Source organism: Vulpes lagopus, chromosome 8 (genome assembly GCF_018345385.1).
Source record: "Vulpes lagopus strain Blue_001 chromosome 8, ASM1834538v1, whole genome shotgun sequence".
Lineage (NCBI taxonomy): Eukaryota > Metazoa > Chordata > Mammalia > Carnivora > Canidae > Vulpes > Vulpes lagopus.
In genome coordinates, this window is record NC_054831.1 from 107819149 (window position 1) to 107846845 (window position 27697).

The window sequence follows — 27697 nt, forward strand, 5'->3', positions numbered from 1 at the left end:
CAAATGTTGGGGTGCCTGGGTGGCTTGGTCGGTTAGGGGTCCAACTCTTGATCTCAGCTTGGGTCTTGATCTCAGGGTTGTGAGTTCAAGCCCTAGGTTGGACTCTACACCCAGTGTAGAGCCTACTTAAAAAAAGAAAATAAAAGAAATAAAATTGGCCAATGTTATACGCCAGGACTTTTCCCCCCAGTGAAGCATTTACCAGGCCACCACTGCCTCTACCGCATGCATGGTCTGTGAGGCCCTCATCAAGACAGATGGAAACCAGTGTGGGACATGGTGTGTCCGCTTATCATGGTAGATAATACCCAACTACCTAACTGAGTCTTGGATTCTAGCCCAGGCTGGGCTTCTGATTTCATCTACGACTCACAAAACAGGGAAAACTCATCCAGAGCGTTAGTGGCCCATGAAAATTAGTTTTAATCTTTCAAATTCAGAAGAAAAAATGAATAGACTAATCACAAGTATATAATTTTGAGCCCACCCTGAATTATATTGGTCTTTGTACCAATGCAGTGAAAAAATATACTTTTACTTTTTTGTTATTGGAGGGAGGGGCCTTGAAAGTTGTAAAGCAGCCCTGTGGGGGAGTAGGGGGGTGGAACGTGTTGGCAGAAACACCATCCTGACAAGGTTGGACATTTGCTGCTCCTGGGGGAGACATAGCAATCACCTCAATTCTCAATAATAAATAATGATTTTAAATTCTGGCGGGAATATTACTCAGTCACAAGAAATAAAGCATGAAGGATAAATAAAACCGAGGGAAAGGTCATGGGGCAGTGTGTCCTGCGATTACCTCTGGGGAAGTTGTTTGGGGTGATAGTGAGCAAGGAGGGGGGGAAAGGTAAACAGGTGGCATGTCAGACTGGTCTCACTTCTTTTGTGCATTTATCTGTTCCCTTTTATCCCAATACCCAATTCCATTCTCTGACTGTCATAGGCACCTATTCTGGGCCATTGGTTTTTTTTTTCCAAAGTGAGCACCATTCTGCATGCTGTTGTTTTTAACTTGTGTACATATTGTGTTAATGCCTCCTCTGTTTCTTGTATTTTCACTAAGAACTGTGTTTTCAGATCCATCCATATTGCAGTGTGTCCAAGATAGGGATCCACTCTATTCTCCCAGTGATGGGCCCCCCCACCCCCTTTCCTACCAACTCCTTCTTTTCCACTACAGATAACGCCACACATATCATTGGCCGTGTCCCTTCTAGACCTGTAAGAGTGTTCTTCTGGGGCAAAAAAACAGGAGGAGGATTGCTAAATGAGCGGCAGCACCCTGTTTTCTCCAGGCCATGAAATGTATAATCTACCCAACTTCCACAATGCCTGAGAGAGCCTAGTACCCTCGCCCCTCCCCCAGCCAGCAGTTGACATTATCCAGCTTCCCATCCTACCCTATGCCAGTTTCATACAGTGAGGTCCCACTGTCATCTTACCATGCAATGCTGTGATCACTGATGATTTTAAATGTGTCTTCATGGACTAATTTGTTATGTCTAGATATTTCCTTCTCTAAAATGGCCTTTTAAAACCTCAGCCCATTTTTCTCTTTTAAGGAAGTATCCTTGTTTTGATCTGCAGGTTTCTAGATGTTGATCCCTGGTTTCAGGTATTGCAAACACCTTCCCCCCACCCTGTCCCATTCCCGCTAACATTGCCTGTGGTGCCTTCCATGGAACCAAAAACCTTAACTTTGATGTAATTAAACTTACCAGCTTTGGGTCTGTGCTTATGATTTTTTTGTTTAAGAAGTCTTTCCTTGTCCTTAGGTCACAAATATGTTTAACTGCGTTAACTTTATCATTTTGCCATTCCATTGAGAAACTTTACTGTGTCTGGAGCCCATTTCTGGATGAGGAGTTAGGTAGGGATATTTTATTTTTCTTCACATAATGAGCCAGTTTTCCAACATCATCATCAGACTATCTGTGCCTTATTGGTGATGCCACTATTGTTGTGCCTTAAGTCCCCTAGGTGTGTATAAGTCTACCACTCAGCCCTCTGTTCTGGTCCACTGGTCTTCATGCCTATCCATGCTCAGACCCCATGTTGGATTTACCACTATGGCCTTGTAATATCTTTACATCTGCAGGTCAAGTCTTTCTACACTGTCTTTCATCAAGGTTGATACTATTTGATGCCGATATGCCTCCATATGAGAGAGTACATTTTTGGGAAGTCTAAAAAAATCATTTAAAACCTTTATTGGGGGCAGCCCAGGTGGCTCAGCAGTTTAGCCCAGGACCTGATCCTGGTCCCAGGATCGAGTCCCACATCGGGCTCCCTGCCTGAGGTCTGCTTTCTCTTTCTGCCTGTGTCTCTGCCTCTCTCTCTCTCTGTGTGTGTCTCTCATGAATAAATAAATAAAATCTTAAAAAAAAAATAAAACCTTTATTTGAACTGAATTGTATTCATAGGTTAATTTGTGAATTAACCTATGAATTTGTCTTTTGATCTTAAGTTATACATCTGGGAGCACAGATCCAGTAAGTTCTCTTATTTCCTGTACATTTATTATAACATAATGAAAAATACAAGGAATAAAGAAGCTCGGAAACAACGAGACGTGGGGGCATGATGGGGGACCCTTCTTTGGCACACAGATGATCACTGCAACCTCAAGCTTCATAAGGCGATGGCCAGAGCTTTGCTCTGGCTCAGTCACTTTTGTGCAGGGCCAGGGGTCCAGACACCAGGCAGCCTTGCAGCCAGGCTTTCCCTGAAGTCTTCATCCATTCTGTGGGGCAGTTACTGCTATACCTGCTTTATGGGCTCAGTAGGTGAGGAACTGGCCCAATGCAAGTTGCAGAGGAAGAATGTGGTCCAGACGGGCTGACCTCAGAGTCCATGCTTTTTGTCATGGTGATGCCACCAGTAGATTGTTACTACGGTAGTGCGGTGACAGTGGAATCTCATCCATGTGCACTGGGTCTCTGCCATTTTTGACAGAGCTCCACCTGACCTTAGCACGTGCTCAGCTGGGCACTCGGAGCCACTTTTACAGTAACCCCAGGTAAGGAGGGAGCACAGCCCCTCTGCCCTTGCCTGGCCCTGGGGTAGACAGTGGAAAAGGAACACATCCTCACCATTAAACACAATACCATGTCTCCCTCTCCATCTGCATCAGGAACTCCAGCCCATTTGGTGGCTGTGGTTTTGTTGCCCCCACATTTAACCTGGAAAGGTAGAGCCCAGTGTTTCCCTAGAGACTTGGGGATCAGGGCTGAGGCAATAATTCTGGAACCCAGGAAATGCTCTAGGAGGAAGCATGGGCAGCCCAGAGAAGCCCAGCTCTGTGTCAGCCTCGCTTACAGAGTAGCGTTGGGCACGTTGCTGGACGTCTCTGGGCTTCTATGTCCTCCTCCTACGTGGGGTCAGTCCACTTGGCAGGGCTGTAGAGGAATCTGGAAGGGAGCTTTAACCCTTCGGACCCTCCCATGTCACATACAGGCCTCAAAGGCTTGTGCATCACACAAAGATTCCACCTCATCTTCCTTTAAGCCACAGGGGTTTCTAATTCCTGCTGTGTCAGTACCAGCCTCTTTCCTTTTTGTCACCTCAGTTAATGCTCTCGGGTCGAGGCAAGAACTCAATGATCCCTATTTTATGGATGGGGACACTGAGGCTCAGAGAGGTAAGGTGACATGCTCAGCATTACACAGCCCTAAGTAGCCCTAAGTAGCAGAGCTAGGATTTGAACCCAGGCCTGTCAGACACGGAAGTGGCTATGGAGCACACAGGTTTGTGTTCAGAAACTCTGAGACTGGGCAGCCCTGGTGGCTCAGCGGTTTGGCACCTGCTTTCAGCCCAGGGCATGATCCTGGAGACCTGGGATCAAGTCCCACATCGGGCTCCCTGTGTGGAGCCTGCTTTTCCCTCTGCCTGTGTCTCAGCCTCTCTCTCTCTCTCTCTCTCTCTCTCTCTGTGTGTGTGTCTCATGAATAAATAAATAAAATCTTTTTAAAAAAAGAAACTCTGAGACTTTGGGGTAAGGAAGCCCACCCCTCCAGCGTGAGAAATAGATGCCCATAAAAGTAAGTCCCCAAGCCTACCAAGCTTGTCCACAAAAACTGATATAATGTGGCTCGACTGTTGCAATTGTCCACACCCTAGAATTTCTCTTCCAGGAACACAAGGACTTGCATAAAGCAACGGCCCCTGCCTTCCTGTCTTTCATCTGCTTGCTGGGTGGGAGGAGGGAGAAGAGAGGGCATGGGGGAGTGTGGGGGATGGTCTGAGAGTAGTGGCCTCTCACTGCTAGCAGGTGCTTCACCTCGGCAAAGCACACTGGCAAGAGCAGGGGTGAGTAGGGAAGGTGAGAGGGCCCCAGTGGTTAGGACCTTATGGCTAGAGTTGGGTATGATGCGTGTGGTGGGGCTGGCCAGGGGACTGCTGTCTTTCTGTCCCCCCCTATTCTTTTTTTCTTTCTTTGCATTGGTTTACCTATTAATTCTCCCTCTCTGTCTCACTCTCTCTCTTTCTGTCTCCCTCTCTCTCTTATCTCTGCCTCTTCTGTTTCCTACTGAGGAAACCATCGCAATATTGTGAAACAGAGGCCCGGTCGCTGGAGGTGACACATACCCAAGCTGGGCATCTGAGACACTCCCCTGGCTCAGAATCCTGTCGGGCTGATGTCAAACTCACACATCCATCTATTTAGCCGACAGATATTTATTCAGGGCCTGAACCACGTCAGGCTCAGCCTGGGTTGAAAACTGGTGAGTGAGGCCGATGGTCTGTTGATTAGAGCTCAGATTCTGGGGGGGGGGGGGGGCCGGGAGGGGGGAACCTGCCCTGTCTCTGCTCAGCCCAGCCTGCTGCCCCCCCTGCTCTGCCCCTGAGCCCATGAGTGTGCAGAGCTCTGGACCATCTGCCCTCCACCCCATGGTGACAGGACGCATCTGGCAGTCAGAGTGGGGAGAGGGCCTGCTCGTGGCATCACACCCGCTACTGAATAAATGGCATTCCCTGAAATTCAGTGTCCACAGATAACTGGAGGGCTGGCACCTCCTGAACAGTGGGAGCCCATCCATGAAGACAAGCCCAAAGGTCTCGTCTGCAGCTACCCCCGTGCCTAAGGGGATGAAGACAGGCAGCCAGAGGTGGGGTTGTGAGAGGGTAGTGGCAAGAGGGAGGGAGGGGAGAGGCTAGGCTCCTTCAAGGGGCTGTGCGAGCAACAGACTTCCCTATTACAGAGATCAGGAAGGGGCCAACGCCAGAGATAAGCTGCTTTGCTATGAAGGTAGGAGGTAGGGATGGGGGGCATCGCTCTCTGCTGCCAGGGGTCTTAGAGTTATAGGTTATAGACTCCTGCAATCCTGGATTTGTGGACTCTAGGACCCACAGAAGTATCTAGATGGAACCTTTGGGGCTAGGTGGGTCCAACCTGGTCCCCATCTCCTCCCACCCCAGCCCCATCATACAAACATGGAAACTGAAGCCCAGAGGGAACAGGGAGCAGCCTGAGGTCACACAGGGAGTCAGAGCTGAGTCCAGAAGGTAGCGCCAGCTCCCAGCCTGACCATACGGAGGTCTCCTATTCGTGCGACGTGGTGTGGACCTGGTCAACTCGGGCAGTGCCAGAAGAAGAGGACATGGCACCACGGCTTGGGAAGTAGAGCGTGGCAAACCAGCAGAAGATGAAGACACCTGTCAGAAAGGAGAGGGCCTCGATGAGCCTGGGGTTGGACTGCCAGGAGCACTGGGCAGCCCGGCTGGTGGCTCCCAGTTGACAAATAGCTCCATTGCAAAAGTTCAAGAACTTATGGAAAAACCGGGTGAAAATAAAACCCACACCTGAAAAAGAACCAAATAGAAATCTTGGAAATGAAAAACGGAGGCCTTGAAATCTCATATGCGGACATCTATCACAGCAAGGAAAGAGCAGGGGCGCCTGGGTGGCTCTATGGTTGAGCATCTGCCTTCCGCTCAGGTTGTGATCCCAGGGTTCTGGGATCGAGTTCCGCATCGGCCTCCCTGCTGAGCCTGCTTCTCCCTCTGCCTGTGTCTCTGCCTCTCTCTATGTCTCTCATGAATAAATAAATAAACAAATAAAATCTTAAAAAACAATAAAAGAAAGGAAAGAGCAGAATAAAGGTGTTTTCAGGCAGCCGGCACTGCCACGGCTCTCCCTGCCACCCTGCCACTCAGGGTTATGACAGAAGGCCTGGCAGCAGGAAGAACAGGAACGTGGGAGGTGTGAAAATTCTAGTAAGTACAGAAACTGATCAAAAAGTCAAAACTCAGTGGGGGCTTAAAAGGAATTTAAAACTACAACTTGAAACAACCGTAAAACTATTGAGAAGCGTTCAAGGGCAACTTAAGTATATGATGGACTTTTTTTTTTTTTAAAAAAAGGTTTTATTTATTTATTCATGAGAGACACACAGAGAGAGAGAGAGAGAGAGAGAGAGAGAGAGAGAGAGGCAGAAACACAGGCAGAGGGAGAAGCAGGCTCCATGCAGGGAGCCCTATGTGGGACTCAATCCCGGGTCTCCAGGATTACGCCCTGGGCCGAAGGCAGGTGCTAAACCGGCTGAGCCACCGGGGCTGCCCTATGATGGACTGTTGAGGGGCACCTGGGTGGCTCAGTTGATGAAGCGTCTGCCTTCAGCTCAGGTCCTGATCCCGGGGTCCTGGGATCGATCCCCACATCGGGCTCCCTGCTCAGCGGGGGAGTCTGCCTCTCTCCCCTGCTCATGTGAGCACTCTTTCTCTCTCATTCTCTCTCTCTCAAATAAATAAAATAAAATCTTTAAAAAAAATAAAAAATAAGGGCCGCTGCATTTTGGAAGAGAGAGCTGTATGGAGGCACTCACACTGAGTCGGGATAACTCAGTCGAGTGTTCAGGCTTAACTATTAAGGGTGGCCCCTGGAAGAACAATGGTACAATCTAGTTTCAAGTGTGTCCCTCTCCAACCCTGGGATGTTCCAGATGTGGACTAATGATTCTCCCCTGGGGAGTATCTCTGTTATTCCTAACACAGTTGATGATACTGAAGGCCTACTGGGTCCCCTACAAGCATTAGCTTGGTTACTCATCATAAAATCTGGTGAGAAAAATACCAACATTGTCCTAGCTTGAAAGATGATCAGGGGGTCCGAGGGCCTTGCTGAGGTGGTAAGTGGAACCAGGGCTCTGGTCTGGGTCTGTCTGTCCCCAGGGCTGCCAAACCACGATGCCACACATTCTCATAAGGCTCTGGGAGCCAGCCCTGTGTGAGTGCAAGACTTTGAGTCAGAGCACACCTCATCGCTTCCTTCCCAAAGGCTTCTCTTAGGCTGGGATGCTTCTTAAGGCGGCATGCATGCTACAGTGTGAGGAATGAAGAGGAAGGGGGAGCTGTCACCCATACCTGGGCACCTGCCCTCTTGTGGAAATATCAGAGGAAGGACGCTGTGGGGGTAGAGGGCAGATGACAGGCTGCCCTCGTCATCTGGCCATGATGTCACATGATCCTGCCTCCCTGGTCACAGCTGGTTGCACAGAGATGGACACCTGGCCCAAGACGGCCTGATTCGATCCTGGACTCTCCTTTTTTTTTTTTTTTTTTAAGATTTTATTTGTTCACGAGAGACACAGGCAGAGGGATAAGCAGGCTCCCTGCAGGGAGGCTGATGCGGGATTTGATCCCAGGACCCTGGGATCAGCCCTGAGTTAAAGGTAGATGGTTATCTGCTGAGCCACCCAGACATCCCTGGACTTTCCTAAGAACAGAGACCAGACTGAATCAGGCCACCCTCCCTAGATAGGGAAGGTCACATCGGATGGCAGAAGCCATTTGGCAGTGTGGGTAGGAAGGGGCCCGCAGAGAGAAGGAAGGAGTTTTCACAGAGAGAAGGTGAGTTACCACACGCAGCTCCAGAGAAAGAAAGTATCTGCTGTGGGTTAGATGGCTTTTCCTGACCCTGGTACCAGTTCTAAGAGGTCAGCCAGCCTTCCCGCCTTGGGGTCCTTGGGATAGCTCTGGATATTTGAAGTCGGTATCCTTGATTTGAGCCAGCCTGAGTGGAATCCTGTTTTTTGTCCCCTCCCTATCCTCCCGAAACCCCCCCTTGCCGATGAGGAAAACCATCACCTCCCCAGTCCAGGAGCCTCACCTTGCAGGGAGTTGAACAGGGCGAAGACATAGATGGTGGACAGGCCCAGGGGCGTGAGGATGGCCAGCCACCAGGTCACACCCACGAGGCTTGAGAGGCCCAGCACAGTGAGGACGCCCTTCCAGTTCAGCCCCTGCTCCCTGCCTACTGTGGCACTTGGCAGAGTGAATATCTTCCAGGCCACCAGGCCCAGGACCACAGCGCTGAAGAGGAAGGTGACAAGGAAGTAGCCATGGACAGTGATGTAGAGGGCAGAGAGAGCCGTCTTCTCATGGAACCAGCACCTGGAGGAGGTAGGTGGCCACTGGGACTGGAGAAGTGCCCCTGCCCAGCAAGCCCCAGGCAATCTCCTCTAACTGATCTTCTCTGACCAAAAAGACACCTCCCCCCCACTGCCACCCACCAGTCCTCCATTCTCTTGGGAAGGGGCTGTCAGGAGGCTCCAGTCTGCCATCTCTTCAGACCAGCGAGTGCAAAGAGGCCAATTTAGCCCCAAAGACACGTTTTGTTTACCCCATATTATGTTGTAAAAAAATTGAATTAAGGACCACCCTTTCAAAAGCGGGAGCTTTGGCATCAGCATCTGGATTTCTGCCTTTCTTGTAAAACCATCCACCTGGCAGCTCTGTGGATGTCCTCCTGAGGGACAGTAGATGGGTATGTGACTGCCGGTTTACTGCAGTCCCCACCTGAGCCACCACGTGCACATATGTTACCTCCCCAACCCTTGGCCCCTGAGTGTGAGGCTCCGGGGACGGGACCCAGACCCCACCAGCCCCTCTTAGCACAGAGCCACGGGCCTGGGGCTGGCACACTGGGGGAGGCTCAGCTCAGCCCCATGTTTCCTGCACTGCACGGTGAAAGGCCCAGAAGAGCACATCCATCCCCCCCCCCATTGTACAGATGAGGAGACTGAGGCCCTGGGAGGGGCCGAGCTAGCCCACACCGCAATTCAGAGGCAGAACCTCACTAGAACTAGGGCTGCCGCTAACGTTGGGCAGGTTGTGTCCTACGCAAGGGCATCTGGCTGAAGGGACGCGTGGAACTGAAATCCAGCACCCCCTCCACTTACCAGGCTGAGCCCCTGGCATGGCAGGTTGGTAGAATGGGGGCGGATACCTTTTAAAATTTACCCAAAGGTGCCATATGGGCTGGTGATGGCCCAGGCTAGAGCAAGGCATCCTGCCTCAGCTCACTCTCCCCCTTCTCAGAACCCCTGTCTCCTTGCACTTTCTCTTTCCAGTCCTCAGTTTACCTCTCCAGACCATGAGCTACCTGGAAGATCCTTTGCCTTGACTTCCTCAGTCTCTCTTTCCAGGATTCCCTGTAATCCCCACATCCCGTTGGCCCAGATCTGTGCAGCCAGGGACCTGATGTCACCCCTGCTCCCAACAGCCACCACTCACAGTTGCAGTGTGGTACCATTCATCTTGTCGTAGATGGCATAGCGGCCATAGCTGTTGGCACTCCCGGTGCCAATGACGATTAGGGCGGGCAGGCCTGTGCACAATGGCAGGAGGTATGGCATTGCTGGGGCTCCCTTGGCGTGTCCTCCCCCCAAATCCCCTCTGCTGCCCACCCCGCAAGCCCTGAGCCTGACAGAGAGGGAGCCACTGCTCTGCCCTAGGCAGTTCTCACTCCAGTCTGTCCCTGGGCCAACCATGCTTTCTGCCCATCCAAGCTGCACCTACCCCAGCCCACGAGGCTCAGCTTCAGGAAGTAGTGCCCAAAGTAGGTGTTGAAGACCTTGATGACCACCAGGTAGAGGTGGAAGGCTTCTAGGCCCATCCAGGTGAAGGTGCAGAGTAGGAAGTAGTGGAAGATGGCCCCTTGGATCCAGCAGACGGTATCCAAGGGCACACGGTCACGCTCCACATTGATGAAGAAGGCAAGATTCAGGAGAAACAAGCTGATGCTCAAGGCCACGTGGATCTTGGGGGCATCTTCTGACTTGAACCTCCGCCGATAGAACCTGGGGTGAGAAGGGCCAATGAGAGGTGGTGGGAGGCCAGGCCGCAGCTTCTCTTGGGGAGGATCTGCACCCCAGCCTCCCTACCCCACCTCTCTGGTCCACCCCTGCCTGCAGCCAGAGTGAGAGTGCCATCAGGTTCAGGCTCAGGAACTCTCTCCTGGGCGCTTGGGAGGGGTCCACGTCCTGCTGGCCTCGCCCCTCGACTCCATGCTCTAGCCAAACCACACACCCCGCAATTCCCTGAATGCATTCTGCTTTTCTGCCCTCTGCTCTCAGTGCCTTCTCCTACTCTGCCATCAAAAGTTCCCCGGGCCTTTCCTTCTAAGGAAGCTGTTTCTGAATGCTACTTCTCCCAGGCTGATTTGGAGGTTTCTTGCAGTGCACCATAGCCCCCTCCCATTCCCTCTCCTAGGGCAGGAGGGGGCCCTGTGTGCATTGGTTGAGTGAGAGGATAGACCTGCACCGATGCAGGAGGCTAGGATGTAGTGGGTGAGGCCCAGAGAGGGACGGGGACTCGCTCCCTCTCTGCGGAGGAGATCCTACTCTGCATTCCTAGCATATCAGATCCTGAGGGCTCTCACTGGAGGGATGGGAGCCCAGGGTTCCCAGACAGAAATGTAAGGGATCATGTCCACCTAACCTGAGATTCCCGGGCCCACCCTCGACATCATCCTCCTGGCACTCCAAGCCCGGCTCACAAGGTCCAGCAGAGCAGCTAGCCGGCAAGTCATGCTCAGCTTGCTGGAGGTAGGGGCTGTGTTCCAGGCCCGGGCTTGGTTGGGGGCAGGAATGACACTGCTCACACTCATAGTTAAGTCTGAGTGGAGGGGTGAGGCGAATGGGGGCTACAGCCCACAGCTGAAAGGTGACAGAGGCAAAGAGGCACATGGAGAAGGGTAGTGAGTGGGCCCCAGACTGGGTTGGGAGACCCCAGGGCTGCTCCAGTTCAGTCATGGGTCAGAAGGCTGGGTTACAGTGTGGGGTGGGACGTGGGGCTGCTCCACAGGCTCCTTCAAGTTGACAGTTCCTAGGGGATCCTCAGCCCTGACCTGGACCCAGAGAGCCTGAGCACAGACCACAGTGATCTCTGCCTGTCCTGCACCCCCTCCTCCACCTGCAAACAGCTTAGGTCTCCCTGAGGACACCCTTTCCGGCTCTCAGCCCTGAAGTTTGGCTGAGGTTGACCCTTTGTGAGCTCAAACCCGAAGCAGGCACATGGCCTGGCCTGGCTGATCAGTGTAATTCATCCCTTGACCACAGTAACCTGTCCAGTCATGGGTGCATGGTCCATGTTGGACCAGCAAAACTCAGCTCTCGTATACATGGGATAAAATCGCATAGAACCACACACACACACACACACACACACACACACACACACACACACACACAAACACAGATGCATGTAAAGAATTGTGGAAGTTGTATTCTAGCTACTAGCACTGCACCAATGTCAAGTTCCTGGTTTTGATGTGATACTACAGTTATATAAAATGTTATCACTGGGAAAAGCTGGATAAAGGAACCAGGGAACTCCATGCAGTATTTTTGACTTCCTGTTAGTCTATAATTATTTCAAAATAAAATGTCAAAGAAAAGAGACTTCAGTGCTGGAACTTCATATAGAAAATCTGTTGCCTAGACAGCTGAGAAGCTGTGATGCAAGTCCGGGACTCGCCAAGACCCCTGAGTGTGCCGAAGCTGCTTGACGCAGCTGACAAAGGAGGAAGCAGCTGGGAGAAGCAGAGGGAAGGCAAGTCCTGGAGACATCTTGTGAGCCCCTGGACCCAACCATGCCTAAAGTGGGTCCATTACATGAACCACATAGTCCCCATTTTAAGTGTGAATTTAGTTTCTGCCACTTCTGACTGAAATAGCTCTGACACTTTTCAACACCCAACCCCATTTTATAGATGAGGAAAATAAGGTTTGGAGACGATATCAGTGTAAATAATGCTGCACAAGCAGGGTGCTTTCTAGCCTGCTCTGCTCTCACCCTTGGGGACAAGAGGGAGATGTGGGGTGGGGGTGGGGAGTCACCCACCTTAGGGCAGCGTAGAGGATGACAGTGGAGGCCAGGAAGATCATAGAGGTTCCACAGCCAGCCCGGGAAATGCGAACGAGGGCTTGCACGGTGGCCTGGTCCAAGATCGGCCTCTGTGGGTGACCCCCCCGAACCGGGACCCCATCAGTTGGAGGCCAGGCCCCACACATCCCAAAGGCCTTGGCCCCTGCCAGGAAATTTTGTTGCCTCCAGAGCTGCTGGGATCAGGGAGGGGGTGGGCTGTTACCAGCAGCAAAGCAAAGAAGGTCAGATGGTTACAGCGGCAGATGGTCCTCTTGGCTCTGAGCTCCGTGGAGCAGCCCGTGGAAGACCAGTGTCCTGTTGACCCTGGAGCGGAAGGGAGGAGAACATGAGACAGTATATGGGAATATGGAGAAGTGGAAGAGACCAGAGAGGAGGGGAACAGAGAGGAAGGAAGGGAGGGGAGGGTCCCCACCAGCAGAGCTCTGCCCCCCAAAGGAGCCCACACCCTCCCTACCTACCTTTAGTCACATCCCAGAATACACAGCTGAGGGTCATGTTCTGAAACCAGAGAATAGAGTCAGGGTGGAGGCAAGGGGAGCTTGGGAAAGGGGAGCAGAGAGTGGGGGCAGGAGAAGGGAGAGGACAGCATGCCCCCCACCCTGTCCTGAGTGTGCATTGGGTAGAAAGCAAGGCTCACCCCATAGGCCACACAGGAACATGAAATGCACCATTTGGTGAACCATGGATCCATGTGTGAGACATGTGGACATGGTGTGGGGCTGTGGGTGGGAGGGTTGCATGTCTATGTACTCATGCCTTTAGGGGAGTGTGTAAGAGGGCAGATGTGCAATTCCGTGTGGGTGCTCATGGGTTTGCCAGGTCCTGTGTGCACTTCTGTAAGCGTGAGTGGCAGGGTGTCTGGGGTCAAGTGGATATTTAGGCACAGGTGGCATGTGTCCCTGGGCACAACTGTGTGTATGGTCTTAATGGCTTCTTCTGGGTGGATGTGGAAGGATGGGAGGTGCAGAGTCCTTTGCATGTCTGCCCATATGCTTGTGGGTGACCACCCGCCTGTCTGTCCCTCAGTAGCTGCCAGGCCTGGGGGCTCACAGGGGGCAGGTGCTGGTGGGAGAAGGTGATCTCCAAAGGCTCAACCAGCGGGCCAACAGGTATATGGCCCAAACTCAAGCCCACCAGGCGATTGTTCAACACGTAGCTGCTGTCCTCCGGGCTGAGCTGGGCCCCCTGTGGAGAGAGATGCAAAGATGGGCTTCAGAAGGGGGTGTCCCAACCCACGCTGTTGGGGTTCTTGGGAACCTCCAGGACCCATGGCCCTTGCCTGGAGAGTAAAGTCTGTGGCTAGGGGAGCAGGGGGCCAAGGGGTCATGGGCAATGGTCTTCCAGCCACTCCCTGTGGTCTCCTGCCTGGACTGGATCACGGTGGGCCCTACCCTCTGGCCAACTGGTCACAAAGCCATGCACCCAACAGCTCTCTGCCCTCTTAGCTGGAGGAGTGCAGGGCTGGAAGAAAGATGAGTCCAAAATGGGCGGTGGATGCCTGTGGTGGGTGAGCACCTGCCCACACCAGCACTCATGGTGCACTCTACATACACAAGTGGATCACACACCTCTGAGGATCCATGCCTGGTGCACATTTGCAAGAACAGGGGTACGCTTGCTTGTGTGGACACATCACACATGAACACACATGATTGCATGTGCAGCAGGGATATGAAAGAATATGCGTGTTCGTACATGCACAAGGCGCACAAGAGGACCTGAACGCTTGGGATACACATACAAGTCCAAGGACCCTGGTGTGTGGGATCCAAAAGTCTGAGTGTATGTGACCAGTGTGAGTCTGCAGCACACAGACTCCCGAGACAGAAGTCTGGGACGACCTCGGGCTGATTTAGAAAGGCTCATCACCTCTTCCATCCCCACTGGAACCCACAGCGAAGACTCCAGAGAAGGCAGGCTAGGGCACAGGTCCCTGGTGAACCAAACATGGACCTGCTGAGCTGCCTTACGCCTCCACCAGGCCTCTTCTCACCTTGAAGAGATTCCCCGGACCGATGTCCAGGATGGTGATGGCCAGCCAGACTTCCGACCTGTTGCCCTGCAGGGATTCAAAGAGGCTCCTGGGCAGCCGGACTCTGTCGGGATGATCATGCTCATCCTCTGTCATCTGCCTTGGAACCTGTAACCACAGACCCCGGAGCTCCCATCTTTACCCCAGGGTTCCAAACCCCAGCACAGCCCTCAACACAGTGTTCTTGCCATTCCCCTACTTGGGAAGGGAAACTGAGGCACTGGGTAGAGAGGCATCACTCTGAGAAGCAGGACACCTTGGGGCATGCTGCAGGCTTGGCTCTGTCCAGGCTGTGAACCCTTGGACAAGCCACAGCCCTCATGGAATGCTCAGTCTTCCTGCTATGGAGAATGGGGCTAAACGGTGCCTGTGTGACCGCCCGTCAGGGTCAGGCTCAAAGTGGGCTGTTGCAGTTCAGTTTGCAAGTACAAGGGAGGGTTGGCTGTGGTGCACATTAGGCCAGCATCCTGCCAGCCCCTGTGCTTACACCGGGCTTTAGGGTCACGTGTCTGGCTTCTGACCTGGGAATAACTGGAAAGAATGAAGCCCGCAGGAAGAGAGACAGCGAGAGCAGAGGCAGAAAATACAAAAACTTCACGCGGAATGTGATTCCTGCCCAACAACTTCTGTAAAAAGCAAACAATGGTTAAAAGAGTAAAATAAATTTCATGGGTGATGTGTTCATTCTTGACCTCACTGGTCCACTGGGGCTGCAGCCTGGTCCCACCAAGTCCTGCCTCAAGGGCCTCCCATGGGCACTGGAACAGTAGGAGCTAAGGGTTTGACGCGAGGGACCCAACTTTCTCCTTCCCAGTCTGGACCCCTCTCAAAGGACACAGGGGTGTTCTCTGGGGCCAGCAGGTGACCACATGCCGAGGGCTCAGCTGCTTGGGTCACATCAATAAAGGTCTTATCTTTCATGTCCCCTCTTCCAGACAGACCTAGAAGTACCTCGATGACAGCCAACTTGCCTGCTACCTGAGCTTCCACCCTCAGCTTCACTCCTTAACAGAGGCTGTACCCTCCCTGCCCCCAGCACTCCCTGTGCCTTATCTTGTTTGTTCTCTCCCATAACCTTGAAAGTGGGCAAGACTGTCACCATTTTACAGATGAAGCAACAAAAACTCAGAAAATTTCAGTCATGCACCCAACATCACATTGGCTGGTAAAGGGATTTGAATCAAGACCCACATAAATCTAGAGTCTGCCTATTTGGCCCTTTGCTGTATGGTGAAGTGTGCCTTGAGCTGTGGAGCTGTGTTCCCTGGGAGGAAGAGCAGGAGGGAACCTCAGACTGTGGAGAAGCCCTAGAGCTCATCTCAGAGATGACGGCTCTGGGGCCCAGAGAGGGGAAGGGATTTCCTGGAAGACACCTAGTGGGGGGATGGGGAGTCCAGGACTGGAACCCAGATACCCGGACTCTCAATTTGGTGACCTTCTAAGTTATAACAGTCTCATATCCTGGGTCATCTGTCACCAGGATCCACCCATCCAAGCAACACGCTAGCACCCATTAGCTAAGTGACAGAGTGCTATCAAATAGAGGGAAATGGAGCTTGAACTAGCCAACAGAGATAGGGAAAGCTTCACCTGGGAAGGCATCAGAGAGAAGAGCAGGTCTTCTGAGATGTTGGTGCTGACATTCTGGACAGCAGCCTTCAAAAAAGACATATTCACTATGCCCGACTGACTCTCCACCAGATGGTCCTCAAATTTCAGCCAGTACCTGCAAAGGGCCAGGGGTCAGGCGGCAGGTAGGGTCTTGCAGGCTACGTCACCGCCTCACCCAGCCCCCAGCCTGGATGTCAGGAGAAGAGATGTCATGAGCAGCTACCATCAGGCTCTTGGGTTAGGAGGTGTGACCCAGAATATTAAAGGAAGGACCCTGGAATCACTGCAAGAGAAGAAGGGTGATGTGGGAGCAAGCTGGGCTTGTTCTGAGGGATTCCTGCCAGTGGTCCTTCTGAGTAGTTTATATGTTTATCTTTTTTTGTAACAAAATATATATAACACAAAGTTTAGCATTTTAGCCATTTTAAACTACCCAATGGAGTGGCATTAAATACATTCACAATGTTGTGTGACCACCACCACCATCTAGTTCCAGGACATTCTCATCACCCCAGAAGGAAACCCTATACCCATGAAGCAGTCATCCTTCCTCTTTTCTCCCAGGCCCTGGAAAACACTAATCTATGAATTTGCCTATTCTAGAAGTTTCATATAAATGGAATTATATAGCATCTAGTCTTTATGTCTGGCTTCTTGCACTTTGCACATTCTCAGGATTCATCTATATTGCATAAGCATGTGTGAGTATTCCATTCCTTGTTATGGGTGAATAATATGCTATTGTGTGACTAGACCACATTTTGTGGATACATTTATCCACAGATGGACATTTGGGTCCTTTCCGCTTTCTGGCTATTGTGAACAGGGCTGCTTGTACTCAATCCAAGCTTTTGCTTGAAGACTTGTTTGGAATCCCTTGGGGTATATACTTAGGAGTGGAATTGCTGGGTCATATGGTCATTCTATGTTTAACTTCTCAAGGAGTTGTTGAACTGCTCTCCACAGCAGCTGTACCAATTGACATTTTCACCACTGGTGTTTGAGGGGGCCGATTGCTCCACATCCATGCCAATGCTTGACGTTTTTCATTTCGTCTTGTTTTTTGTTTGTTTTTTAAATTTTTTTATTCATGAGAGACACACACACAGAGAGAGAGAGAGAGAGAGAGGCAGAGACACAGGCAGAGAGAGAAGCAGGCTCTATGCAGGGATCCCCGATGTGGGACTTGATCCCGGGACTCCAGGATCACGCCCTGAGCTGAAGGCGGCACTAAACCACTGAGCCACCCGGGCTGCCCCATTTTGTCTTGTTTTGTGTGCAGTTGTAGCCATCCTAGTGTGAAGTGATATCTCATTGTGGTTTTGATTTTCATTTCCCTAATGACTAATGATGTTGAGTGTCTTTTCATGTACTGATTGGTCTTTACATATCTTCTTTATACATTCCTCTAAGTATCTCAAGCTGCAGGGTGATAATTGTGCGGCAGGAGTGCCAACTCACACTTATTGAGTGCTAACTGCATATTGGGAATTTGCCCTTTGAAGGCTGAACTGAACAGCAAATGACTTATGGGAACTGAACTGGTGTTGGAAGGAATAAGCTATGGAGGGCTTGGCAGGGAGACAAAAGGGAGACTTGTATTTTCATATCACTCTTGAACAGTTGCAGCTACCAACAGAAGAAACTCAGAGAAACCACAGAAAAAACATTGTACAATGTAAAGAGTAAACCATGCAAATATGTGCAAATGTGCTCGGGTTGGGCAGGCAGTTAGAACACCAGCCAATCAGAAATAGCCAGACGAGATCGTCAAAATCCATTGATTCAGCTACACAAAGTCTAGCTTTTATTTATCTTTTAAAAATCTAAACAAAGAAGTATTGTGACTTTCATTGTTACCAAATAAGATACTGAATTATAATTGTATATATATATATATGTATCTATATATGTATCTATGCATTTAAAAATTCTTTGGCCTCACAAAACAACACAATTCACTTTCTTGAGGGAAGATTTCCTGATCTGGTTCTCAGAGCACTTTAAAAAATAATTTTAATTGTGAAATATAACACAGCCAAAAAGTCTAAGACATAGATGTAAAGTTGAATTTTCTTTTTTTTTTTTTTAAAGACTTTTTAAAAAAATATTTGTTTATTCATGAGAGACACACAAAGAGAGAGGCAGAGACACAGGCAGAGGGAGAAGCAGGCTCCATGCAGGGAGCCCAACACGGGACTCGATCCCAGGTTCCCAGGATCTCACCCTGAACTGAAGGCAGCACTAAACCGCTAAGCCACTGGGGCCGCCCTGCCCTAAAGTTGAATTTTCAATGACAAAGTTGACACCCATTTCAACATCATCTTCTTTGTCTGATATTAACATAGCTACTCAGATATCCTTGGTTCATGTTTGCATAAGTGTTTTCCACACCGTCCCTTTTTAAAAAAATTGTAAGTGGTGTGAGGTTCAATAACTCGCCTTCTACCCAGGAGGGGATAACTTGATGTACTCCAGACCTCTGAAATCCCAGAAAATTCCCTGTGGTGATGGGCCCCTGAACTCTTGTGGAGTTTATTTCCTATTGTCTAGTTCACATTTGTTTTCCTAAGGCATCTTAACTACTTGCTACTCTCTGCTCATCAGATCAAATCAACATGTTGTTGCCAATATAATGGACCAGAGTGATGCTCAGTAGAGTGTCAAGATTAATAAGGTCTCTGTGAACTGAATGATGACAGAGATTATGAGAATTGACAGAGCCCTGAGGAAACTGTGGCAGTATACTGTTGGTCCTGCCAGGTAAAAGTAAAAGCCCTTGAAAATTGGTATAGAGAACAATGTATAAGCCATGCAGCATAACAATTGCTAGGAGTTGTGTTGATTTGTTCGAGGAAACATATTCTTCTGCAACAGCAGCTACAATTGGACTCACCACCTGATTAAGTGTTTGATAGTCCACAGGTATTCTCCACCACCCACCTGACTTCTGGTGAGTTAAATGGAGTTAAGGTAGGCATCACCACCCCTGCAACTCTCAAATCTTTCATGGCAGCATTAATCCCTACAGTTCTCCCTAGTGATGTACTTTGGTTTCTAGTTTACTATCTTGGTAAGGAGAAGACCATCCAGGAGTTCCCATTTAGCTCATCAATGGAATGCCCTCCCAAAGGCAATTCTATGTAGAAAGCATTCTTTTCACCAAATGGTGCTGAAACAATTAGACATCCAAATGCAAAAATTAACAGTAATAATAATAATATAGTTAGACATTTACCTCATGCTGTGTATAAAAAATTAACTCCAAATGTAACCTAATAATAAGAGCTAAAACCATATACACTTGGGCAGCTCGGGTGGCTCAGCGGTTTAGCGCCGCCTTCAGCCTGGGTGTGATCCTGGAGACCCGGGATCAAGTCCCATGTTGGGCTCCTTGGGTGGAGCCTGCTCCTCCCTCTGCCTGTGTCTCTGCCTGTCTCTGTGTCTCTCATGAATAAATAAATAAAATCTTAAAAATAAATAAATAAAACCACATACACGTATAGAAGAAAACTTAGAAATTTGTAGCTGGATGAACATTTCTTTAATACGATATCAAACACAAACACATATTTAAATGTGGCTTCCTCAAAATTGTTTTTGATCTCCAAACGATGTCATTAAGAAAACAAAGAAATAAGACACACACTGAGAGAAAATATTTGCAAATCTTATATCTGATAAAGGACTTGCATTCAGAAAGAATTCTTATAAGTCAGTAATGAGAGGACAAAACCCAATTTTTTAAAAAAAGGGAAATATTTGAGTGGTCATTTCACCAAAGAAAAGATACAAATGGCTAAGCAGCATGTGAAAAGTTGCTCAACATCACTGGTCATTTGTGAAACACAAACTAAAACCATAGTGAAACATCACTGACACTCATCTGTGGCTATAACCAGAAAGACTGACAATGTTGCAAAAATGTAATAGGACTAAGCTGTACCTTTTCAAATTATATTTTAAACTAAAATATGTGGATGGAAAAGCAAATGATACACTTTAAGGAACTGTTGGGAGTTTTGTTTTGTTTTGTTTTTTTATAAAGCTAATATCAGATATACCAGGAATTCTGTTCCTAGGTATTTACCCCAAAGAAATGAAAACATATGTCTACAAAGATTTGAATTCAAATTTTCACGGCAGCATTATTCACAATCAACAAAATAGAAACAATCCAAATTTCCATCAATTGATGAATAAAGAAACAAATGTAGTATGTCTACATAATGGAATATTAATCAGTAATAAAAAAAACCCAAACTCTTGGTACATGCTAACATATGAATATAATTGAAAAACATGGTAAGTGAAGGAAACAAGACTCAAGAGATAGTATGTTGTATGATTCCCTTATAGAAAATACCCAGAGAAAGCAAATCTGTGGAGTAGATAGCAGATCAGTGGTTGACTGTGGCTGGGTATGTGAGGAGGGATTACTTGCAAATGAGCATGAGGGTGCTTTGGAGTCTGATATAAGTGTTTTTAAAGTGATTGTCATAATGGTTGCATGCCCTGCATAATACACGATAAATTATTCAGCTGTACTCTAACGATGTATAGACTGGATGATACATACATTTTACCTTCATAAAGCTTTCAAAATTAATAAAAAGAAATGATATACCACTATAACCTTTCCAGAATGGTGAAAATTAAAACAAATGGTGATACCAAGTGTCCCAAGGATGTGAGGTAACTTGGACTCCCACATGTTGCCAGTGGGAGCGTAAACTGATGCAGCTGCCACAGAAAACTTGGCAATGTTTACTAAAATTCATCATATGTCTACCTTTGACATCAATTCCATTTCTAGGCATTTACCCAAAAGAAATGAATGCATATGTTCATGAAAAAACATGTACGGAAATATTCATGGCAGCTTTATTCATAATAGCCCCTGTTAGAGATGAAATGTTTGTGCCCTCCCTGCAAATTCATATGCTGAAATGGGTGGATGACCAGACCTACCTCATGGGGTTGTGAAGACAAAGAAGGTAACTTGGTTAAGTGATAGACTTGGGAACAGAATCCACATCTTCTGCCCCCAGGGCCCCTGATTTTTCCAAAATGCTTTTCCCCACCATAAGGCAGCACAAAAAGGAGCTCCCAGAACAGCTTCCCAGAATTAAGAAGCTGCTGAAGGCAACTTCAGGAGGGGATGGCAGTGTTTTTAGGGCACTGAAATTAGGTAGGTCAATCAAATTGCTATCCTAACGCTGAGCCTGAGGACACAGACTTTTCATTCATTTTTTTTCTTTTTTTTTTCCATTCATTTTTTTTCAACAAACATGTATCGAGTGCCAAATTTTTTTAAAAGACTTTATCCATTTATTCACAAGAGACATAGAGAGAGAGAGAGAGAGGCAGAGACACAGGCAGAGGGAGAAGCAGGCTCCATGTGGGGAGCCTGATGTGGGACCTGATCTCAGGACTCCAGGATCACGCCCTGGACCAAAGGCAGGCACTAAACGGCTGAGCCACCCAGGGATCCCCAACTGAGTGCCAAATTTGAACTTGTTTTGAGTATCTTAGAATTATGGCCAGCCTTAACTGGAGTGGATGGGAGGGGAGAGAGGCAAAAATATTTTTGAAGCTGATTCTTAGAGATGTATTCTACACCCCTTCTTCTCCCTCAACCCAATGTCTCTTAAATTTTTGGCCTCTTGGTTTTATTAATTCTACATCATCTAAATTTCTAATCCATCCTTCCTTTCCTGGTTCACAGTGCCAATTGGTGGTGGTGGTGGTAGTGGTTCAGCCTTGACTCCTACGCAGACCACTCTGGTTGCATCCTACCTGGTCATGCCTCCTCCTGCATCACCATCCTTAAGTCCTTCCCTGAAACCTGAGCAATCTTTCTAAAATGCAAAATTGGCCATGCTCTTCTTCTACTTAAAATACATCCTTGCTCTGCCCCCTTCCATGCTGGTATAGCTTACATGACTCTTCACACTTTGGTTCCTGCTTTTATTTCTAATCTATCTCCTACCCAACCCATCTCCCCATTGTCGCCCCCATCCCCAGGACTTCACCCTTTCACATTTCAGAGCACCGTCATTATCCCCCAATACTCACTGAAGTTCTGATGCCCTATTCTCTAACATTGTTTGGATCTAACTAGAAAACTCCTATGTAGTCTTTAAAGTCTTTTCGTGGGTTGCTTCCTCTGTGAAGCCTTGATCAGCGTCCCTCCTTTGAGCTAACCTGGCACTTTGTCCACCCTCTTGAGTGACTGCATTCTAGAATCATCATTTGGGCCCATGTCTGACCCTCCACAGTGGTAGGACAGGGACTGATTGATCTCAGCTTCTCCTGATGAGAAAGATGTCAGTGAATGGACCAGAGGGAATGTGGATATCAAACAACAGGATGGAAAGGTGAGATGAGAGCAGTATTTTCAGGAGCTGGGAGCAGCTGAGAGCTCTGTCCCTTATACCAGCCTCCCTGCCACCCTCAAAGGAACCCCAGATTCCTGCCCTAGCTCAGAGGACCCTCTTACCTTTGCAAGTTTTCCAGGTCACAGGCTTCAGTGTTTGACTGCGTGCACTTCGAAAAGCACTTAGCAGTATTCCCCAGGTGGAAAGAGTCATACTGGCCCTCATTGATGAGCCCCAGGCAGACATTTCTCGGTTGCTCAGGTTTGCTCCTCAGTTCCTTCCTAGAATTTTCCATACCTGAAGGGAGGATGCAGAAGGTATGAGTGGGCTGGGTGGGGAGGCAGCAAGGGCAGGGGGTTGGGGGGTAAGATGCTCAGGCTTCAGGGTCTGGTGATGTGGCCTGGAATTCCAGCTCCATCCATAGGTGCACTTGAGCTGGACTCACTCTCACTGGGCCTTGGTTTCCAAGGCAAAAGGAGATATGACCCCCTTACTTCATAGGCTCACTAGTATACTTTGGGGAAAATATATACAAAGAGCTTGGCACATGGTTCTGTAGATTAAAGGATTCATATGTTAGACCTATTACCCTTTGCTGTCTCCTCCAGGGAGTCTGCTAGGCTTTCCACAGTTGTTCCATATCAGACATTCCAGAGCCCTTGCAACTGTGGCCTCATGGTATAATCCTTGGGCATATTCTGTCTCAGTTTGCCTCATTCTCCCACATTCTCATTACAACCCTCACAGGCTACCTTCTGGGGTAGAGGAGAACACAGCAAACTGAGGGCTCCTGGAGCATAGTGACTGAGGAAGATCACCAGCTAGTTGGAGACAGCACCAGGACGACAAACCAGACTGGGGCTTCCCATTCAGTTCCCCTTTCACCTGGTATGCGGGATGGAATGGAAGCTTTGAGTCACTATTACCTGTGTGACCTCAGGCAAGTTACTTAGACTCTATGATGCTCCATCTTCTCATCAGTCAAATGGGACTAATAATACCTTCCTTTGGAGTTTGGAGAAAGATTGGAGACCACAGACATAAAGGATATAGCTCATAGTAAGTGTTCAAAGAGCCAGTATCATTTACTCCAGAAGGTGAGAATCTCATAGTAAAACTATTTACGTATTTGTGTTTTCACATTGGATGTATGCGTATATCCACATAGTTACCTATCTCTCAACAAAATTCCTACATGCACAGTTTTTTTAAAAAACCATACACAAGGATGTAAAATGAAAAGTAAAAGTCCCTGCAGCTCCCAGCTCACACTCCAGAGTTCGCCACCAGTAGCAGCTCACTGCACAACTTTGTGGAACTTATTGATATATAGGCAGGTATTTTGATGTAAATCATTTGAAAATTTACATGAACATGATCACTTAGCAAGATATCTTGAAGAGCTTTTCACATTAGCACATACTGATCTCTCTCCTCGATACGCTTGCACACTATACCCCTAGGTGTGTGTTGTAATGCTTTTTTTATAAATTTTTTTGTTAACTTTTATTTATTTATGATAGTCACAGAGAGAGAGAGAGAGAGAGAGAGGCAGAGACATAGGCAGAGGGAGAAGCAGGCTCCATGCACTGGGAGCCCGACGTGGGATTCGATCCCGGGTCTCCAGGATCGCGCCCTGGGCCAAAGGCAGGCGCCAAACCGCTGTGCCACCCAGGGATCCCTTGTTGTAATGCTTTTTCAACTGGTCCTCTGTTGGTGGACTTTTAGGACCATCACTCTTGTATTTTCCTATTTTGAGCAACACTGCTTATGTTAGCTTGTGTTAAGAAATCATAGAAAACATTACTATCCTAAGAATTTCTGGATCAAAATGTAGGAGTTTTAAAGAGGGTAGATGAAGGGACGCCTGGGTGGTTCAGTCATTTGAGCATCTTACTCTTGGTTTTGGCTCAGGTCATGATCTCAGGGTCGTGAGATCAAGCCCCATATCGAGCCTTAAATTGCCTGGGGCTCCATGCTCAGCAGGGAGTCTGCTTGAGATGGTTTCTCTATACCTCTCCCCCCATGTGCGCACGCTCTCTCACTCTCTCAAATAAATCTTTTTTTAAAAAAAAGATATTCATGACACTGTTTAATGGAAAGAAGTAAATGCTGGATAAGCATGTATATAATATAATCCATGTTTGCTTTTTAAATGAAGGAGAAAGAAGGAGAGAAAAGAGGGAAGAAGATGGAAAGAAAAAGAGAGAGGAGGAGATGGGTGGGGAGGTGCTATTCTCTGGATAACCCTAGTGCTCTGTGTGCCCAAGGGGTTACAAGTGGGTGCTGGGTGCAGGTGGCACCCTGACCGGTGTTAGCAGAGCCTCCCTCCCAGTTCGCCGTGAAATTTTGGTGCAGTCCTTTATGTGAAGCTTTTGGAAGGTACAGAAAAGATGATTAAATATCTTTTTTTGTGATTATTTTTGAAGACATTGAAAGCATTTAGCCCAGAGAGAGCCTGACCCGGGCCTGGGTGGGACCGTGTCAGTCCCCACCTGAAGACCTGCGCTACCCTCCCCTATCCTGCTCTGCCCCCAAAGCTAACCTTCAGGGAGCCCCTCCACCCAGGTTGGAGTGGGGAGTGGGCTGGAAGTCGGTCCCTGCGCCTCCCTACGGCTCACTGCCAAGGGCCTGCTTCTCTGTGCCCTACCACCGCCTCCTCAGCACAGGGCCTGGCACAGCACGGAAGTCCCCATCAGTGTGGACTGAGTGAATGAATCAACAGATGAATGGTGAGTGACCCATAAATGTCCACAAAAGAAGGAGACTTACCTCCATGTGTACGCCTCTCAAGGCTCCTCACACTATTCAAATGGTTGGCGCTTTGCCCCAGCTGGAGCAGCCGCATTACCATTGGGTAAACTCGGTCACTAGGGGGGGATCCCTGAATCCCAACCAGTGTAGTTATGGCTTTTGTGAAGGGCCCAGCATTCCTGGGATGCCTGTTGAGACCAGCGGTAGCCCCTCAGTCATCGAGGTCATGATCTGCCAAGGCTTGCCTGACAGCCTACTCTGCCATTACCCTCTTTTATGAGCCAAGGACTGAATTTTGCACTTTGCCGAATCTCTCAACATTTGAAGAGAAGATTCTTTGAAGCCCAAAGAGGTTGGTCCAGGCACCCAAAGCAGCATAGCCCCCTGCTGGGCAGGCACAGTCAGGGGGCAGGGGGTGGGGGGCTCATGGAATCCAGAGCAAACCAGAAGGAGCACCCAGGGCACTGACATGGGAGCACTCCCACTGCCTGAGGGGGCCACAGGGCTCAAGGAGGGGGAGTGAGAGCTGGCCAGGTGGGCCAGGGGTGGGCTCAGCTTTCCCGGGAGAAATGACAGCCAAGGGCAAGGCCAAGAGTCCTCATATTGCTCTGGAGAACCATCAGAGCAAGGCTGTGTGCAAGGCTGACCATGGGGGTGGGGGCTCGGGAAACTGGGGTCTGGGAGGCCATTGCTGGGACAAGGAGAGGGGAGTTAGTGGGGAGGGTTCAGGGTGGAGGGAGCCAGACAAAGGGGAGAGGAAGGACAGTACAAGCCCCAACTGGGCTCAGCCTCCAGAGCATCCTGACCCCCTTCCCCAGACTCTCGGAGGCCACCTGGATAAGAGTGTGTCTGGGGCCCACTGTGTCCCAGAGCCAGGTCTGTCAGGCAGCCACAGCCCAGAGCAGGGGAGTGGGGGAGCTCTGTGGGAAGCACCAGATACCTGAGACCCAGGGCTGATCCGAGTTTATCAGGATGACAGCTAACTCAGAGGACGAGGTGAGAGAAGGTACAGAGGCCATTGAGGTGGGCTCCTTGGATGGATATGCTCTAGACACCCCCACCCATACCCCCTTCCCCACCTCTGCCCTTGGGTCTCCCAAGCTCAGGAGAAGAGGACGAGGAACCAGCTGCTCACCTGAGGCCCAGAGCAGGAAGAGCGAGAGAAGCAGGACCCCCCGAGTCCTGGGTGTCACCATCCTTGGCCAGTCTTGCCCTCACTGGCCAGAGCCCTGCGTCTGTGTGTCCTTCTGGTCCCAGGCTCTGTGGTGTGGCCTGTCCCCCACCCCCCTTCCCCCCCTTCCCGTGTAGCGTCAAGCTTCCTGTGGCCTCTTTCTTGGCCTTCCTGCTCTGCCACCAGCCACCATCGGCTGGGTTGTGAAAGGTGAGTGTGGGGAACTGGGCTGTGCTCCTGCCTTACCCTACCCTGTGACATCCTGCAGAGGGGGCTGCTGAGCCCACCCAGGGATGCTGCTGGGAGCTGTGAAGTTGGGGTCCAACAGCCACAGAGGCCTCCACACCCACGCAGACCCCTGGGGAATGGCAATGAACACAGGCTTTGGAGTCGGACACACCTAGCTCAGACCCTCCTCTCAGAAGCTGGGGTCCTCTCTGATCCTCCATTTCTTCCTCTGTAAAGCTGATACAGCAATAGGGCTGCCAGGCAGGGCCGTGTTGGGGTTTGAGGAGATCCGTACCATGCCAGGCACAATCCTGGCTAGAGGGATGCAGATGGCTCATGCTCCTTCACTTATACCCATGGTTTGAACAAGAGTCGGATCAAGGCCAAGTCTGTTGGGACCATCGGAAGAGAGAAGGCTCAGCTGTGTAGGCCCCAGCCTTCCCCGACCAGACTAGATAATGGGAGAGGCAGGATGGGGTGTGTAGGAGCATGGGCTTTGGGGTTGGTCAGGCCTGGGCTGACATCTGCCCTGGCCTTCATGGCTGGGTGAGCTTGGGTGAGCTGTCTGCTGCTCTGAGCCTCCCAGACATGCAAAGAACTTATTCTGTGTATGTAGAATTGTCTAGACCACTGGGTGTGGCCATGGCCATTATCTTTTTATGATGGTCAGTACTGTGCAATTACTGTCATATCATCCAACCAGTCACCGGTGACCCAGACAGGAAGTGAGAACAGCAGACACACATGGGGAGTGTCACGAGGGAAGGGGAGGGGCTGACCACTCAGTCCCCAGATCTGGTGGCTCTGAGGAAGCCGTGTGGATGAGGCCAGGGCCCTTGGCATGGTCCCATGGTCACTGCAAGATCAAGGGTAGGAACACCCTGCCAAGAAGGCACATCCTCCCAGCATCCCCTCCCCTCCAGGGCCAGCGCGCCACATGCTCTACCATGGGGGTCTGAGGACCCACCCAGCCCCTTCCTCCCACACAGTGTCCAGACAGGAATCAGTCCCCTTCTGGGCCCCCTAGACCTGGAGAGTGTTGGGGAGAGGATGTCAGTGGCGTCACTCCTGGGACAGGGGTGGCAGGTGGGAATCTGGCACGGTGTCCCAGGCACTTCCTCTGCAGGGAAGACTTGGGGCCAGATGGGAAGCACGGCCCGTTCCCCCTCCCTCCCAGCGGCAGCCAGGTGAGGCGAGATGGCAGACAAGGGCTTTGGGAACTGCCATGGGCTGGCACCATCTCTGCAGACCCATGCTAGCACCAGGGCCCTCAAAGGGGCTCACGGGGGCCTGTGTGTGAAGAAGGGCCCAGAAGGAGGCACCCAGAGTGTCCAGCACACCTGGAAAAAC

At 49.8% G+C, this 27697-nt stretch overlaps 1 protein-coding gene across 3 annotated transcripts; it reads right to left on the reverse strand.

The window, feature by feature from the left end:
- Positions 1–3887: 3887 nt before the first annotated feature.
- Positions 3888–27302, reverse strand: ADGRG3 (adhesion G protein-coupled receptor G3). Of its 3 annotated transcripts, none has more exons than XM_041767550.1 (12): positions 26520–27302; positions 22317–22491; positions 15794–15929; positions 14165–14311; positions 13222–13356; positions 12630–12669; positions 12374–12474; positions 12127–12239; positions 9802–10082; positions 9517–9610; positions 8111–8394; positions 3888–5658 (listed from the first exon to the last, which is right to left on the reverse strand). In XM_041767550.1, exons 1-12 carry the CDS (start codon positions 26683–26685, stop codon positions 5546–5548), a joined length of 1785 nt encoding a protein of 594 aa, XP_041623484.1. In that variant the 5' UTR covers positions 26686–27302; the 3' UTR covers positions 3888–5545. The 3 variants fall into 3 exon arrangements, with proteins under 3 accessions (XP_041623484.1, XP_041623485.1, XP_041623486.1); XM_041767551.1 differs by lacking the exon at positions 26520–27302 and adding an exon at positions 26084–26455; XM_041767552.1 differs by lacking the exons at positions 3888–5658; positions 9517–9610 and having other exon boundaries at positions 8120–8394.
- Positions 27303–27697: the final 395 nt, after the last annotated feature.

What these genes read in the sequence shown, in the direction of transcription:
- ADGRG3 (XM_041767550.1), bottom strand. Translation starts at nt 26,685, where the DNA reads ATGAGCCATCTGCATCCCTCTAGCCAGGATTGTGCCTGGCATGGTACG. An exon ending in AATGGTACCACACTGCAACT is followed by an intron (nt 8,395 to 9,516) that starts GTGAGTGGTGGC and finishes TACCTCCTCCAG; the next exon opens with GTGCTGGTTCCATGAGAAGA. An exon ending in CCTGTTCAACTCCCTGCAAG is followed by an intron (nt 5,659 to 8,110) that starts GTGAGGCTCCTG and finishes CCTTTCTGACAG; the next exon opens with GTGTCTTCATCTTCTGCTGG.